Source organism: Cetorhinus maximus, chromosome 21 (assembly GCF_964194155.1).
Source record: "Cetorhinus maximus chromosome 21, sCetMax3.hap1.1, whole genome shotgun sequence".
Taxonomy (NCBI): Eukaryota; Metazoa; Chordata; class Chondrichthyes; order Lamniformes; family Cetorhinidae; genus Cetorhinus; species Cetorhinus maximus.
In genome coordinates this window covers 40,906,339-40,921,882 of record NC_135899.1, presented here as the reverse complement: position 1 = coordinate 40,921,882, position 15,544 = coordinate 40,906,339, and the positions used below count along the sequence as shown (strand labels likewise).

Genomic DNA, 15,544 nt, shown 5'->3' with positions numbered 1-15,544 from the left:
GCAAGGGTTTTTATGCCTCTCGCGTGCCAGACTTGAAAGGCAGAATCTCCTAATGAAGGTGGAAATAAATGGTTTGCATTAATAGGGCTGCGTAAAGTAGGAGATTATAGCCCAAAGTATGTTCTGAACTGGGTCCAAATCTTAAGTGACTGTCTTAACAATAGGGTTTGAAGAAAAGTGACTGGTTGAGACAGGAATGGAGGAGCACAACAGAGCAGGCAGAGATGTGGTTTGACAGGAGGCTGCCTCCAATTGCACCCATGCTAAACTAGCCGAGTCCGAATTAAGCCAAAAAGAAATATGGATATTAGCAGACCAGTAATAAAACTGAAACTTTGGCAGTGCCAAACCACCTAAATGCTTGGGACTTTGTAGAACAACTTTATGAATTCTAGATGTTTTCTTATTCTAAATGAAGGAAGAAGTTAATTGGTCTATTCCAACAAAAAAATGCTTGGGAATAAACAATGGAATGCCTGAAATAAATATAGAAATTTTGGCAAAATATTCATCTTTACAGAATTTATACGACCAACTAAAGAAATGGGTAAGCTAGACTAACATGCTAAGTCCTGCTTGTACATTCCACAGGGTCAAATTTGAGCTTAATAAAGTCTCCAAGGAATCAAGTAACTAAAATTCCTAAATATTTAAAAGTGTTTACTGAGACCCTGAAGAGAAGGGAAGAAAGAAGTTAACTCTTTACAATAGAGTTAATAGGAAACATTTCACTCTACTGCAAATTAATTTTAAAACCTGAAATATGACATAATCACTCAAGAATAGAGAAAATATGTGGGAGATGAGGCCGGACCAGAGATGCATAGAAGCAGGTCATCAGCATATTGGGAGAGTTTCTGCTCAACTCCACCCTGTATAACACTCTGTATATCTCCACAAGTCCGCAGTGAAATTGCCAGGAGCTCAATAACAACAGTGGAAAGTAGGAGGGAAGGGGGGCAGCCCTGTCTGGTACCTTGTCAAAGAGTTTAGAGTGGATATTATTTGTAAGTACTGAAGTAACCGGTGAGGAATACGATAGTTTAATCCATTTTATAAAAGTGGGTCCAAATCCAAATTTTTGAAGAATGATGAAAAGGTAGTCCGGTTCCACAGTGCCAAAAGAACATAAGAACTAGGAGCAGGAGCAGGCAATTCAGCCCCTCAAGCCTGCCCCGCCATTCATTACAATCATGGCTGATCTCATTTCGGCCTCAACTCCAATTTCCCGCCCCCTCCCCCTAACCTTTCAACCCATTACTAATTAAAAATCTGTCTATCTCCTCCTTAAATTTATTCAGCATCCCGGCATTCACTGCACTCTGAGGTCGTGAATTCCACTGATTCACGACCCTTTGAGAAGAGGAATTCCTCCTCATCTCTGATTTAAATCTACCACCCCTTAGCCTAAAACTATGGCCTCTCATTCTAGAATGCCCCACAAGGGGAAACATCAGCTCCACGTCTACTTTGTCTATCCTCTTTAGCATCTTATATACTTCAATTAGATCTCCTCTCATCCTTCTAAACTCTAGCGAGTATAGGCCTAAACTGCTCAACCTCTCCTCATTAGACAAGCCCCGCATCTCTGAAATCCACCTAGTGAACCTCCTCTGAACCGCCTCCAGTGGAACTACAAGTAAGGGGACCAAAACTGAGTGCACAGTACTCCAGATGCGGTCTCACCAATGCCTTGTACAGTTGCATTAACACTTTCCTATTTTTATACTCTATTCCTTTAGCAATAAATGCCAAAATTCCATTTGCCTTCCTTATTACCTGCTGTACCTGCATACTAGCTTTCAGTGATTCATGCACGAGGACACCCAGATCCCTCTGCACTGAAGCATTCTGAAGTTTCTCTCCATTTAAATAATAAGACGCCTTTTTATTCTTCCGACCAAAATGGATAACCTCACACTTATCCACATTAAAGACCTTGGCCCATTCACCTAAACTGTCCAAATCCATTTGTAAATTTCTTATTTCTTCATTGCAACTTACTTTCCCACCTATTTTGGTGTCATCTGCAAATTTAGCTATATTACCTTCTGTCCCTGAATCCAAGTCATTAATATAGATTATAAATAGTTGGGGCCCAAGGACCGAACCCTGTGGCACCCCACTAGTTACAGCTTGCCATCCAGAAAAAGACCCATTTATCCCGACTCTCTGCTTTCTGTTGGTTAGCCAATCCTCTATCAAGCTAATATATTACCACTAACTCTGTGTGATCTTATCTTGTCTATTAATCTTTTGTGCAGCACTTTATCAAAGGCCTTCTGGAAGTCTAGATATACTACATCTACAGGATCCCCATTATCCACTTTGCTTGTCACATCTTCAAAGAACTCTAGCAAATTAGTCAAACACGATTTACTTTTCATAAAACCATGCTGACTCTGACGGATTGCATTTTGACTTTCCAAATGCCCCATTACTATTTCCTTAATAATGTATTCTAACAATTTCCCAATGACAGACATTAAACTAACTGGTCTATAGTTTCCTACCTTCTGCATCCCCCCCCCCTTTTTGAATAAAGGCATTGTATTTGCATTTTTACAATCCACTGGAACCTTTCCAGAATCTAGGGAATTTTGGAATATTATAGCCAATGCATCCACTATCTCCGCTGCCACTTCCTTTAAGGCCCCGGGATGTAGGCCATCAGGTCCTGGGGACTTGTCACCCTTTAATCCCAATAGTTTGCTCAATACTTTTTCTCTAGTGATGGTGATTGTTCTAAGTTCCTCCTTCCCTATATCCTCTGCACTACCTGTTACTATTGGGGTGGTATTCGTGTCCTCCACTGTGAAAACTGAGGCAAAATATTGATTAAGCGTCTCTGCCATTTCTGAGTTCCCCACTATTAACTCCCCAGTCTCGTCCTCCAAGAGACCAACATTTACTTTAGCTACTCTCTTTTCTTTTATATACTTGTAGAAGCTTTTGCTATCAGTGTTTACATTTTGCGCTAATTTTCATTCATACTTTACCATTGCTCTTTTTATTATGTTTTTTAGTAGCCCTTTGTTTAAAAGTTTCCCAATTTTCCAGCCTGCCACTTTGCAATTTGGTATGCCTTAGTTTTTATTGTCAAAAGCCTTTTCTGCAGCCATAGTTATAAGAGCCTTATGGAGAGGAGTAGTTGAATGTGTATAAATAATATTGAAAAGACGCCTTGGATTAGAGAAGGATTGCCTGCCCTGTATAAAAACGTGCCTGGTCATGAGAGATAATAGATGGAAGGACAAGTTCAAGACAATGGGCTAAGGCTTTAGTGAGTATCATGACATCCACTTTTTAAAAGGGAATTAGGCTGGTATGGACTGCAATGCAGAGGATCCTTATCCCTTTTTAAAAGAATACACAAAGATGCCTCACGCAGCATAGGAGGGAGTGTTTTGGAGAGAAAGCATTCCAAAAACAGATGGTAATAATGGAGAAAGTTTTGATAAGAATTTTTAATGAAATTCTATTGGAAATCCATCAGGCCCTGGTGCTTTATTATTTTACATGGAATTAATTGCCTTTAGTATTTCATCTTGGGAGAGGGTAATTCTAACGCATTCATAGAGTCAGATGTTTGAGATGGGATGTCCATATTATCAAAAAAAAGTGAAATAAACCAGGATCTGAAAAGGAGTCTGAGGTATAAAGAGTGGAATAAAAAAGTTTGAATTGACCATTGAACTCCTGATGACCGGTGGTGATTGACCCTGTTGGAGTGGTGATTTCAGCAATAAGTTGAGAGGAAGCAGACTGGCAAAACTGGTGAGCCAGGAGCCTACTGGTTCTTTCATCATGCTCATAAAATTCCCACGTGATCTAAGTATAAAGTTTTTCTGTTTCTTTAGTGGAAAGAAGATCAAATTCAATCTGTAGAGCCAGATGCTGTTTGTATAATACTGGGGTAGGTGCAATAGCATACTGCTGGTCCACTAAAAGAATTTGGTCAACCAATTGGGACAATTTTGAGGTATTGCATTTAAGTTGAGCAGTATGTGAAATAATTTGTCCACGTAGGTAAGCCTTCATACTCTCCCAGACAGTCGCAAAAGAAATATCTGGAGCAGTATTAAGTTCTATAAAAGTATCTATTTATGAGGAAATTAATTTAGTAAAATTCGGGACTGCCAGAAGAAGAGCATCAAAACGCCATGGTGAACGAGAAACAGGATGGTCATGGAATTGTATTGCTAAAACTAAGAGGACATGATTAGAGATCACCAAACTATTGTATGTGCAAGATTGAATTAAAGTGATCAGCTTCTTCTCAAGGGAAAAAAATAGTCAATATCGAATGGGTATGGTGAACAGGAGAGAAAAAGGAGTATTGTCTTGCTGATGGGTATAGGAAACACCAAGCGTCTACCAATCTGTGTGTATCCATAAAAGAACTGATGGCTGAGGCTGATTTTGATGTTTTACAATCCACATTTTGTGGATGAGTGATCTAAATTTGGGTTAAGAACACAATTAAAGTTTCCTCCAAGAAGTAAATGATATGAGTCCAAATCAGGTAGGGAAAATACGAAATTTGAAATAAAACAATGATCATCCCAGTTGGACACATGTACATTAGTTAGGATCTATGGACAGTTAAAACATCTGCTTTGTACTCTAACATAGCGGCCAATAGGGTCAGCTATAACCTGAGAGTGAACAAGGAGAATGCCTTTATGGATTAAAATTACTGCACTCTCGCTTTACTATGAAAATTAGAATGAAACATCTGCCAACCCAACCATTCTGCATTCGAAAGTGGTCAGATGTACGTAACTGAGTTTCCTGCATGAAGGCAATGCCCACTTTCAAATGGTGTATATGAGAGAGAACTTTATTTCTTTTAACTGGGTGATTTAGACCTTTCACACTCCAGGTGATAAAATGGATTGGACAACCACCCAGTGAGGCCTTAATATTAGTGGACATTATGATAATAAAAGCGTATCAAAGCATATGGCCCCCATAGGTTAACCATTGCAAATAAAGGATTAAATATTTTTGAACCAGAGCTTATCCACCTAAAGAATGTTAAAACTGTCCAAAAGGAAAATATATCTGTATATTTGGAAAAGAACAAGAGAAAGAGAAAAAGGAAGAGAGAAGAAAAGGGAGAAAAAATAGAATGAGGGGGAAAAAAAAAGAAAAGCTTCCATTACCTTCCCAAATGAAGCGAATGCTACCCTCCGCAGTTAGTGTACTAGTCATATCTATCTTACCAGTGTTTCTTAAAAAGACAGCCTACATTAAAGCAATATACAATCAAATATCCCAAACAAAAGCATTGTAAAGCTTAGCATATGATAAGCAAGGTGCAGAATCTGTCCAAAGTAACAGTTTGTAATACAGTACCCAACAAGAGAGGGAGAATATAAAGAAAGATTCAACTGTCAAAGAATTCAATTGCACATGTGGTAAAAGGTAAAAAAATAAACACCCATAGGGTTTATGTAAAACTTCCTACAATTAGTGCAGTTTGGACATAAGATACAAAGAGATTGGTATAATCAACAAAACTTATTGTGTAACAGAACCATCATGCATAGTTGCCTAATTAAGCATTGAGTACCGTTTTGTCCTGGATGAAGTCACGATATATTAATATAATTATATATTATTAAGAGAAGGTATAATTATGTCCTTGAAGATTTTGAAGCTTTTTGCAGCATGTTTAAAATCTTATTCGCTCCATTGAAAGTTACATGAGCAGGGGGAGAAAGCCATATTTAAGCCTGGCTTCACAAAGTAAGACTTTAATAAATTTATATTCTCCACAACGCCGGGCTAGACCCACGCTGAGGTCAGGGTAGATGTGCTTCTTGCTCCCACGAAAGTATAGTTGACCTTTTTCTCTAGACAGATGCATGGTTTGCTCTTTCGCTCTATAGCGATGCAGTCTTAGTATTAATGGCCTTGGGGACTTGTGGTGTGGCTGTGACACCAAAGAGTGATGGGCCCGATGCACTACCGGCAGTGAATCGAAACGCTCCTTGCCAAAAACTTCCAAAAGAAGTGCCTCAGTAAGGGTTGTAGGGTTTCCCTGTTCTGCACCCTCGGGCACCGAGAGAATCCTTAAATTTTGCCTTTGGCTGCGATTCTCCTTCTCCTTCATCAACAATTTAGCACTTTGGACTTCCAGCTGGGGGCAGGAGATTTCTAGAGCCGCAATTCTGTCGCTCGCATCAGTAGCTGATTGCTCAACATCCTGCAGCCTTTGATCGAAGGAGGCAACAGAAGAACGCAGTTCCAAATGGAGTCCAGCGAGAATAGTGCTCTGTAAGTCAGCAAGTGTGCTGGCAGAATCAAATTCAGCGTAGGAAGTTGCTATGTTGTTACCAGCTTTAATATCAGACGGTGCAGCCGCTAAAGCACCAGGCCCGGTTTCATTCTGATTGCGTTTGCCTCTGGGTTTAGACATTTCAAATGTATGTTGAGCATCAGAGCAAACCCCAAAACACTGACAGTCAAAAAGCTGAACCTTTCAACCGAACATCAGTAATTTCCACAGGGATAAACCACAGAAATCATGGGAGCTGTCTTCAGCCACCTCTTACTCCATTCCCATCACATAACTGCTCCCATCACATGACCTGACACCCCCTCTACTACTCTTATGCTCCCCAGTAAAACCTCTTTCCTAGTCTTGTCTATGTTGTCATTACCTACGTGGAGCACAAATACTGGATCCTCCCCCTCATACTGCAAGTTCCTCTTCAGCTGGAGCAGATGTCCCAAACCCTGGCACCTGGCAGGCGACACGGCTGTCTGGATTCTAGCTTTCAGCTACAGAGAACTGTGTCTATTCCCCTGACTATACTGTCCACTCCTACCACTATGTTCTTATTTAATCTCCCTGCTTGAAGGGCTTCTTGTACTATGGTGCCTTGGTCACTTTGCTTATCAGTACAAGCTGCAAAACCCTCAATCCTGTTGGACAATTACAAAGGCTGCTGCTCCTCCATTTCTACCTTCTTGATCCCCAAACCTGCCTCACTCACAGTCGTACCCTCCTGTCTCTGACCATGGACCAAATCAGAAGACTCTTGCCTCAGGGGTGTGCCTGCCTCCTGGAACAAAGTGTCCAGGTAACTTTCCCCTTCCCTGATGTGTCGCAGTGTCCGCAATTCAGCTTCCAGCTCATTAACTCTAAGCTGAAGTTCCTTGAGCTGCAGACACTAACTGCAAATGTGTTTGTCGTGGATCACACAAGTGTCCACCAGCCCCACATATTGCAGCTGCAGCTCATCACCTCCCCAGCCATTTTTGTTGCTTTAGTTAGCCAATTAGTTAAGTATTTTCTTAAACTAGAGGTATTAATTAAAATTTAACTGTGCTTATATTCTTATTGCAAATCATATTTTACTCTGATTTAAAATTCCTTAGTTCAGATAAATAGGAAATACTCACCAACCGATCATGTACCTGCTTCCTTGTGATGTCACACCTCAGTTTTCTTTCCAAAATCAGGCTCTGAACCCACGGGCTGTCTGCGGCTCGCCCCCGCGGGCTGTCTGCGGCTCGCCCCCGCGGGCTGTCTGCGGCTCTCCCCCGCGGGCTGTCTGCGGCTCGCCCCCGCGGGCTGTCTGCGGCTCGCCCCCGCGGGCTGTCTGCGGCTCGCCCCCGCGGGCTGGCTGCGGCTCGCCCCCGCGGGCTGGCTGCGGCTCGCCCCCGCGGGCTGGCTGCGGCTCGCCCCCGCGGGCTGGCTGCGGCTCGCCCCCGCGGGCTGGCTGCGGCTCGCCCCCGCGGGCTGGCTGCGGCTCGCCCCCGCGGGCTGGCTGCGGCTCGCCCCCGCGGGCTGGCTGCGGCTCGCCCCCGCGGGCTGTCTGCGGCTCGCCCCCGCTGGCTGTCTGCGGCTCGCCCCCGCTGGCTGTCTGCGGCTCGCCCCCGTGGGCTGGCTGTAACTTGCTGCTTTATGCCCCACTCCACTCTCCAGGTGAGCTCGTGCTCTCTTCTGTGCTGTGTTATGCCCTGATCTGCTCTCGTCCCATCCCACTGCTCTGGTTCCTTTCCGTTGCTCTCTGAGGTGGTATGGGTCAGGGGGGATTGAGTTGTGTGTGGAGGGATCGGGGGGAGGGATTTGGGTGTGGATGGGTCAGTGGGATGAGGTTTGGGTGTGGATGGGTCGGGGGGAGGGGTTTGGGTGTGGACGGGTCAGGGGCAGGGGGTTGGCTGTGGATGGGTTGGGGGAGGGGATGTGGACAGGTCGCGTGGAGGGGGTTGGGTGTGGACAGTTCGGGGGCAGGGGGTTGGGTGTGGACGGGTCAGGGGCAGGAGGTTGGGTGTGGACGGATTGGGGGGAGGAATTTGGGCGTGGACGGGTCAGTGCAACGGGGTTTGGGTGTGGACGGGTCGGGAGGAGGGGTTGGGTGTGGACGAGTCGGGCAAGGGATTTGGGTGTGGATGACTCAGGAGGAGGGGGCTGGGTGTGGATGGGTCAATGAGGGAGGGTCTCGGGTAGTGAGTTCTGCAGGTGGGGTTGTCTGCCATGTTCTGACTGGTTTGTTTTGCTCTTTAGGGGCCACGTTCTATTTGGAGTTTAGAGGTACCGATGCTCTTCACATCTGCATGTTCATCTTTGGGTAGGTTGATGCTGATTCACACGCCCTAGTCACTGCCTGCATTAACTTGTAGTCTGGCAACAGACACCAGAAACACATGCTGATTCCCAGTTTATTTCAAAATCAATCTGACTGACTCTGAACGGTCCTAGTGAGATACTCAGTTCAAGGGCACTTAGGGATGAGCCACAAATGCTGGCTTTGCCAGCGATGCCCACATCCCATGAAAGAATAAAAGGAAAGGATTGGGAACTTCATATTCCTGGCTACAAAGTGGATACAAGATTGGCAAAGGAAAAAAAAATAGAGAGAAATAGTGAATGGTTATATTTTAAAATACTGTGGGGGATTATAAGATCATAAGAAATAGAAGCAGGAGTCGGCCATTCAGCTCATCGAGCTTAATCCGCAATTCAAAAAGATCATGGCTGACCTGATCGTGGCCCTAACTCCACTTTCCTCCGTCTCCATAACCCTTAACTTGCTTGTCGATCAAAAAATTTGTCTAACTCAACCATGAATATATTCCACTCCCTCCACTGAGAGGAGAAATCCCTCCTCATCTTTGTCTGAATGGAAGACCCCTTGTGTTTACACTGTGTCTGCTAATTCTGGATTCCCCCAACAAAGAAAGCAGCATCTCCCCTGTCAAACTCCCTCAGAATCTTTTATGTTTCAATAAGATCACCTCTCATTCTTCTAAACTTCAATGACTATAGTTCCAACTAGCTCAAGCTTTCCTCATAAGATAATGCTTTCATCCCAGGAATCAACCTAGTGAACCTTCCCTGAACTGCTTCCAGTGCAAGTATATCCTTGCTTAAGTAAGGAGACCAAACTGTATACCTACTCCAGATGTGGTGTCGCCAAAATCCTATACAACAGTAGCAAAACTTCCTACTTTTCATTACCTTGCGATAAACGACAACATTCCATTTGCCTCCCTAATCACTGCTGAACCTGCATACTAACTTTTTCTGATGCACGTACCAGGACACCCGGATCCCTCTCTACCACAGAGTTCTGCAGACTCTCTTTAAATAATAATCCTCTTTTCTAATCTTCCTGCCAAAGTGGACAAATTCACATTTTCCTACATTATACTTCCATCAGCCAAATTTTTTACCCACTTACTAAACCTATCTGTATCCCTTCTCAGACCTCTGTATCCTCCTCACAACTTACTTTCCTTCCTATTTTTGAATTGTCAGCAAATGTGGCTACAATACAGTTGGTCCCTTCATCTGAGTCATTAATATAGATTTTAAATAGTTGAGGCCCCAGCACTGATCCCTGTGGCACTCCACTAGTAACAGTTTGTCAACCTGAAAATTACCATTTGTCCCAACTCTCTGGTTCCTGCTAGTTAGCCAATCTTCTGTTCATGTTGCTATATCACCCCCAACACCATGAACTCTTATCTTGAGCAGTAACCTTTATGTGGCAACTTATCTATTGCCTTTTTAAAAATCCAAATATACTACATCTACTGGTTCCCCTTGTGCGTTATATCTTCAAAGAACTCTAATAAATTTGTTAAATACAATTTTCCTTTCACAAAACCATATTGACTGTGCCGGATTGTATGATGATTTTTAAAATACCCTCCTTAATAATGAATTCTAGCATTTTCCCAATGAGAGATATTAGGCTGACTGACCTATATTTTCCTGCTTTCTGTCTCCCATCTTGAATAATGATGTTACATATGCAGCTTTTGAATCCTCTGGGACCCTTCTAGAATCTATGGAATTTCGGAAGATTGCAACCACTAACTCTCAAACTTCCTTTAAGACCCTAGGATGCAGGCCATCAGGTCCAGGGGACATGTCAGCCTTTAGTCCCATTAGTTTTCCTAGTACTTTTTCTCAAGTGATTGTGATTCTTTTAAGTTCGTCTCTCCCTTTTGCCCCTGCTTTTCTACTATTCTTCAGATGTTTTTTGTGTATTCTACTGTGAAGACAGATACAAAGTACTTGTTCAAAGTCTCTGTCATTTCCTTGTTTCCCATTATTAATACCCTAGTCTCACCTTCTAAGGAGCTCACTGTTGCTACTCTTTTCTTATGTTGACTTATAGGAGCTTTTGCTGTCTTTGTATAGTTCTTGCTAGTTTTCTGTCATACTCCAATTTCTACCCTTTTTTCAGTCATCCTTTGCTAGTTTCTAAAATTTCCCAATCATCTGTCCTACCACTAATCTTTGCAGCATCGTACATCTTTCAATTTGACATCATCCTTAATTTAATTAGCCATGGATGGTGCAGCCCTCTCATAGAGTCTTTCTTTCTCAATGGAGTATATCTTTGTTGAGAGTTATGAAACATCTCCTTAAATGTTTGCCATTGCTTTTCTACCATTGTACCTTTCATAACCCACTTTCCCAGTCTACTTTAGCCAATTCTGATTTTATAATCTTGTATTTCCTTTATTTAAGTTTAAGACACTAGTTTAAGACCTAAATTTCTCACCTTCAAGTTGAATGTGAAACTCTGTCATGTTATGATCACTCATATCTAGAGGATCCTTTAGGAGGTCATTTATTAATCCTTTCTCATTATACATTATCAGATCTAAAATAGCCTGTTCCCTGGTTGGTTCCAGAGAGTGTTGGTCTAGGAAACTGTCCCAAGTACACTGTATGAACTCATCCTCCATTTGCAATCATCCACCATTGGCAATTTTATTTGTCCAATCTATATGAAAATTAAAATCTCCCAAGATTATTGCAGTACTTTTCTTACAAGTCCCCATTATTTCTTGATTTAGACTCTGTCCTACAGTGTAGCTGCTGTCAGAGGGGGTATAAACCAGACTCACTAGTGACTTCTTTCATTTGCCATTTCTTATCTCCATTCAAACAGATTCTACGTTTTGATCTTCGAACCAAGATAATGTTTCACTACTTTGCTGATCTCACCCTTGATTAACAGAGCTACCTCACCTACTTTTCCTTTCTTCCTGTCCTTCTGGAAGTCAAATATTCTTGAATATTCAGCTCCTAGCCATAGTCACTTTGCAACCATGTCCCTGTAATGACTATCATATCATAAATCATTTATTTCTATTTGTGCTATCAATTCATCTATCTTATTCAAATGCTGCATGCGTTCAGATATGGCCCTTAATTCTGACTTTTTCAATTTTCCTCTACTTTTACCTTATGCACTCTTATGTTTGTATGCTTTGTCTCTTCCTACCACATTCTAATTATAATTACCTGTATCACTACTCTGCACTATTGTTTTGTCCTTTCTTGTTAACTTTCTAAACCTCCCCTCATATGAACCTTTCTCCCACTACTTAGTTTAATGCCCTCTCTACAGCTCTAGTTAAATGACTTGCGAGAATACTGGTGTCAGCGCTGTTCAGGTGAAGACTGTCCCAACAGTACAGCTCCCTCTCTGCTCAATACTGGTGCCAGTGCCTATTAACCCAAACCCTTTTCTCCCACACCAATCTTTGAGTCACTCATTCAACTCTCTGAACTTATTGACCCTATGTCAATTTGCTCATGGCTCAGACAGTAATCCAGAGATTGTGACCTTTTTTTGTTCATGGGATGTGGATGTCACTGGCTAGACCAGTATTTATTGCCCATCCCTAGTTGCCCTTGAGAAGGTGGTGGTGAGCTGCCACCTTCAGCTGCTGCAGTCCACGTGGTATAGGTACACCCACAAGTGCTGTTAGGGAGGGAGTTCCAGGATTTTCACCCAGTGACAGTGAGGAAATAGCGATATATTTCCAAGTCAGGATGGTGAGTGGCTTGGAGGGGAACTTCCAGGTGGCGTGTTGACAGGTGTCTGCTGCCCTTGTCCTTCTTGCGTTGAGGGCCACATTTCTGTTTTTCTCACACTTGGGGAATGATGAGCAAATTTCAGAAAGTTAAGGTATGGCACAACATTAAACCTGAATTTCAAATAACAACTGACATATGAAAAGAACAACTCGATGAGCACAAAAAAGTTACAATCATAAACTGACAATTAAAAAATGAGCAATAAATAGAGTGTGACAGGTTGAGAGTGGGTATGTCCAGCTCACTCCCAGTCTCAGTGCTCACTCACTCACCCTCACCCACTGAGAGTGGGTGAGAGTGCTTGTTGGTGCGTGGGGGTGAAGGTGAATGAGAACTCTTGAGACTGGAATGAGCCAGACACACACACACACCCTCTCCCACACACACTCACCGTCTCCCACACACTCGCATACATACACCCTCTCCCTTATACTAGCCCTCATACAAACACACTCCCTTACACTCCCACTCTCCCCTCCCACACACACACTCACCCTCTCCCCCATCACACACACACTCACCCTCTCCTCCCTCACACACACATGCACTCGCCTTATCCCCCTCACACACACACTCTCCCTCACACACTCACACTCACGCACACACTCACCCTCTCCCTCACACTCTCTCATATACATACACCCTCTCCCTCATACACACCCTCTCCCTCACGCACACACACACTCTTCCTCACACAGTCACACTCACCCTCTCCCATACACTCAAGCACACACTCACCCTCTCCCTCACACTCACACACATACACCCTCTCCCTCATACACACCCTCTCCCTCACACTCTCCCTCTCTCTCACACACACACTTGCCTTCTCCCTCTCACACACACATACACAATCACCTCTCTCACATTCACAGACCCCACTTAGCCACCTGCCTCAAATTTGTGGTGAGGCCCCCACCCAAAATCTGGCCTAATCCCCCCCACTCCGCCCCTTAAGTGCAAAGTCGCAGTTCTGAGTACCCCCCAGAGTCAACTAAATTAGAAGCCACCCGATGTCTGGGGCTGCTAGCTCCAGGATTGGGATGAAAATTAAAATGGAAGCAGCCTGGGTTCTCCTGAGGTTCAGGTCCACCATCTCTGAGCATATCCTTCCCCCCAACCCCGGGTGAAAATTAAAATTTAGGCTGCTTGAAGCCCAGGGACCCCCTCAGGTCTAGTAGCTTTGAGCATCCCCAGGCCCTCTGCAGATGCTCCCTGCTGAACCTACCTGTTGCTCTGCATTCCCCAGCTAGAAACCGAGATATTAAAATTTATCTGGCAATGGATTGCGTGAAGCTTGTCCAATCATAGGTGGGTTCCTCGCTGCTGATAGGCTCACCAGTACCTGCCTATCAGCAGCGAATGCAGGGAGAAACCAGCCTGTAATTGAATGAGCAGGCTCTCAGCATTTTAAAAAATTCTGTCTGGGAAATCTTGGACGGTTGAGTCCAATGACTGGTGGGCCAGATGAAGATGCCTTGGGGGCCGCATCGGCCCACAGGCTGTACCTTGGACAAGCCTGTTCTATATGGTAAGGTCGCGGGTTTGAAAGATGCTGTCAGAAGAGCCTTGGTGAGTTCCTGCAGTGCATCTTGTAGATGGCACACACTGCTGCTACTGTGCGTCGTGGTGGAGGGAGTGAATGTTTGTGGATGTGGTGCCAATCAAGCAGGCTGCTTTGTCCTAGCTCCATTTTCCTGCACTAACCCATATCCCTTGATGTCTTTGATATCTAGAAATCTATCGATCTCTGTCTTGAACATACTCAATGAGCCTTCACAGCCCCCTGAGGTAGAGAATTCCAAAGATTCACCACCTTCTGAGTAAAGAAATTTCTCCTCTTCTCAGTCTTAAATGGCCTGCCTCTTATTCTGAGACTGTGTCTCCTGGTTCTAGACCACTCCAGCCAGGGAAACATCCTTCCTGCATCTACCCTGCTGAGCCCTGTAAGAGTTCTGTATGTTTCAATGAGATCACCTCTCATTCTTCTAAACTCTAGCGAATACAGGCCCAGTCTCCTCAGTCTCTCCTCTTAGGTCAAACCCGCCATCCCAGGAATCAGTTTGGTGAGCCTTCGTTGCACTCCCTCTGTGGCAAGTATATCCTTCCTTAGGTAAGGAGACTGCAGTGGTTCAAGAAGGCAGCTTATCACCACCTTTTCAAGGGCAATTAGGAATCGGCAATAAAGTGCTGGCCTAGCCAGCAAAGCCCACATTCCTTGAATGAATAAAAAATACACAATATTCCTGATGTGGTCTCACCAACGCTGTATACAATTGCAGCAAGACTTTTTTACTCCAGTACTCAAATCTTCTTGCAATAAAGGCTAACGTGCCATTTGCCTTTCTAATTGCTTGCTGCACCCTCATGTTACCTTTCAGTGGCTTGTGAATAAAGACACCCAGGTCTCTTCGGACATCAACATTTCCCAATCTCTCTGTTTAAGAATTACTCTGCATTTCTGCTTTTCCTACTAGATTGGATAACTTCACATTTTCAAACATTAAATTCCATCCGCTATATTCTTACCTACTCACTCAGCCTGTCTAAATCCCCTTGAAGCCTCTTTGCATCCTCCTCACAAATCAGATTCCCACCAAGTTTTGTGTCATCAGAAAACTTGGAAATATTACATTTGGCCCCCATCTCCAAGTCATTGATATAGATTGTGAATAGCTGGGGCCCAAGTACTGATCATTGCGGTACCCACTAGTCACAGTCTGCCAACCTGAGAATGACCTGTTTTGACTCCTCTGTTTTTGTCCGTTAACTAATGCTTAAACCATGCCAGTATGTTACCCCCAATCCCATGTGCTCTAATTTTCATCAGTAATTCACCTAGATTAGTCAAGCATGATCTGCCTTTTACATATCTGAGCTGGTTCTCCCCAATTAACTCAAATGTTTCCAATTGCCTGTTGATTTTTTCCCCTGATTATTGTTCCTAAAACCTTATGCTGTTATTGTTGCTGTTATTGTTCCTAAAACCACTGCTGTTAAACTAACCGGCCTGTAGTTGCACCGATAGTTGACTGTCCTTACACCTTTTCTTGAATAAGGGTGTCACATTTGCTTCTCTTCAATTCTCCGGCACCTCCCCTCTATTTAGGGGCAATTGGAAGATTATGACCAGCCTTTCTGCTAGCTTCACCCCCACTTCCTTTAGCAACCGGGGATGCA

The 15,544-nt window shown here is 43.6% G+C and overlaps 1 protein-coding gene across 2 annotated transcripts in view; it reads left to right on the top strand.

Annotated features, from left to right (window-relative positions):
* nipal3 (NIPA like domain containing 3) overlaps nucleotides 1-15,544 on the top strand; it is a 79,627-nt gene that overhangs the window by 49,549 nt on the left and 14,534 nt on the right. For both annotated transcript variants that reach the window (XM_078566887.1, XM_078566888.1), the window contains one exon: nucleotides 8,525-8,588. In XM_078566887.1, the coding sequence (XP_078423013.1) occupies nucleotides 8,525-8,588 (64 nt within the window). The remainder of the gene's footprint in view (nucleotides 1-8,524; nucleotides 8,589-15,544) is intronic.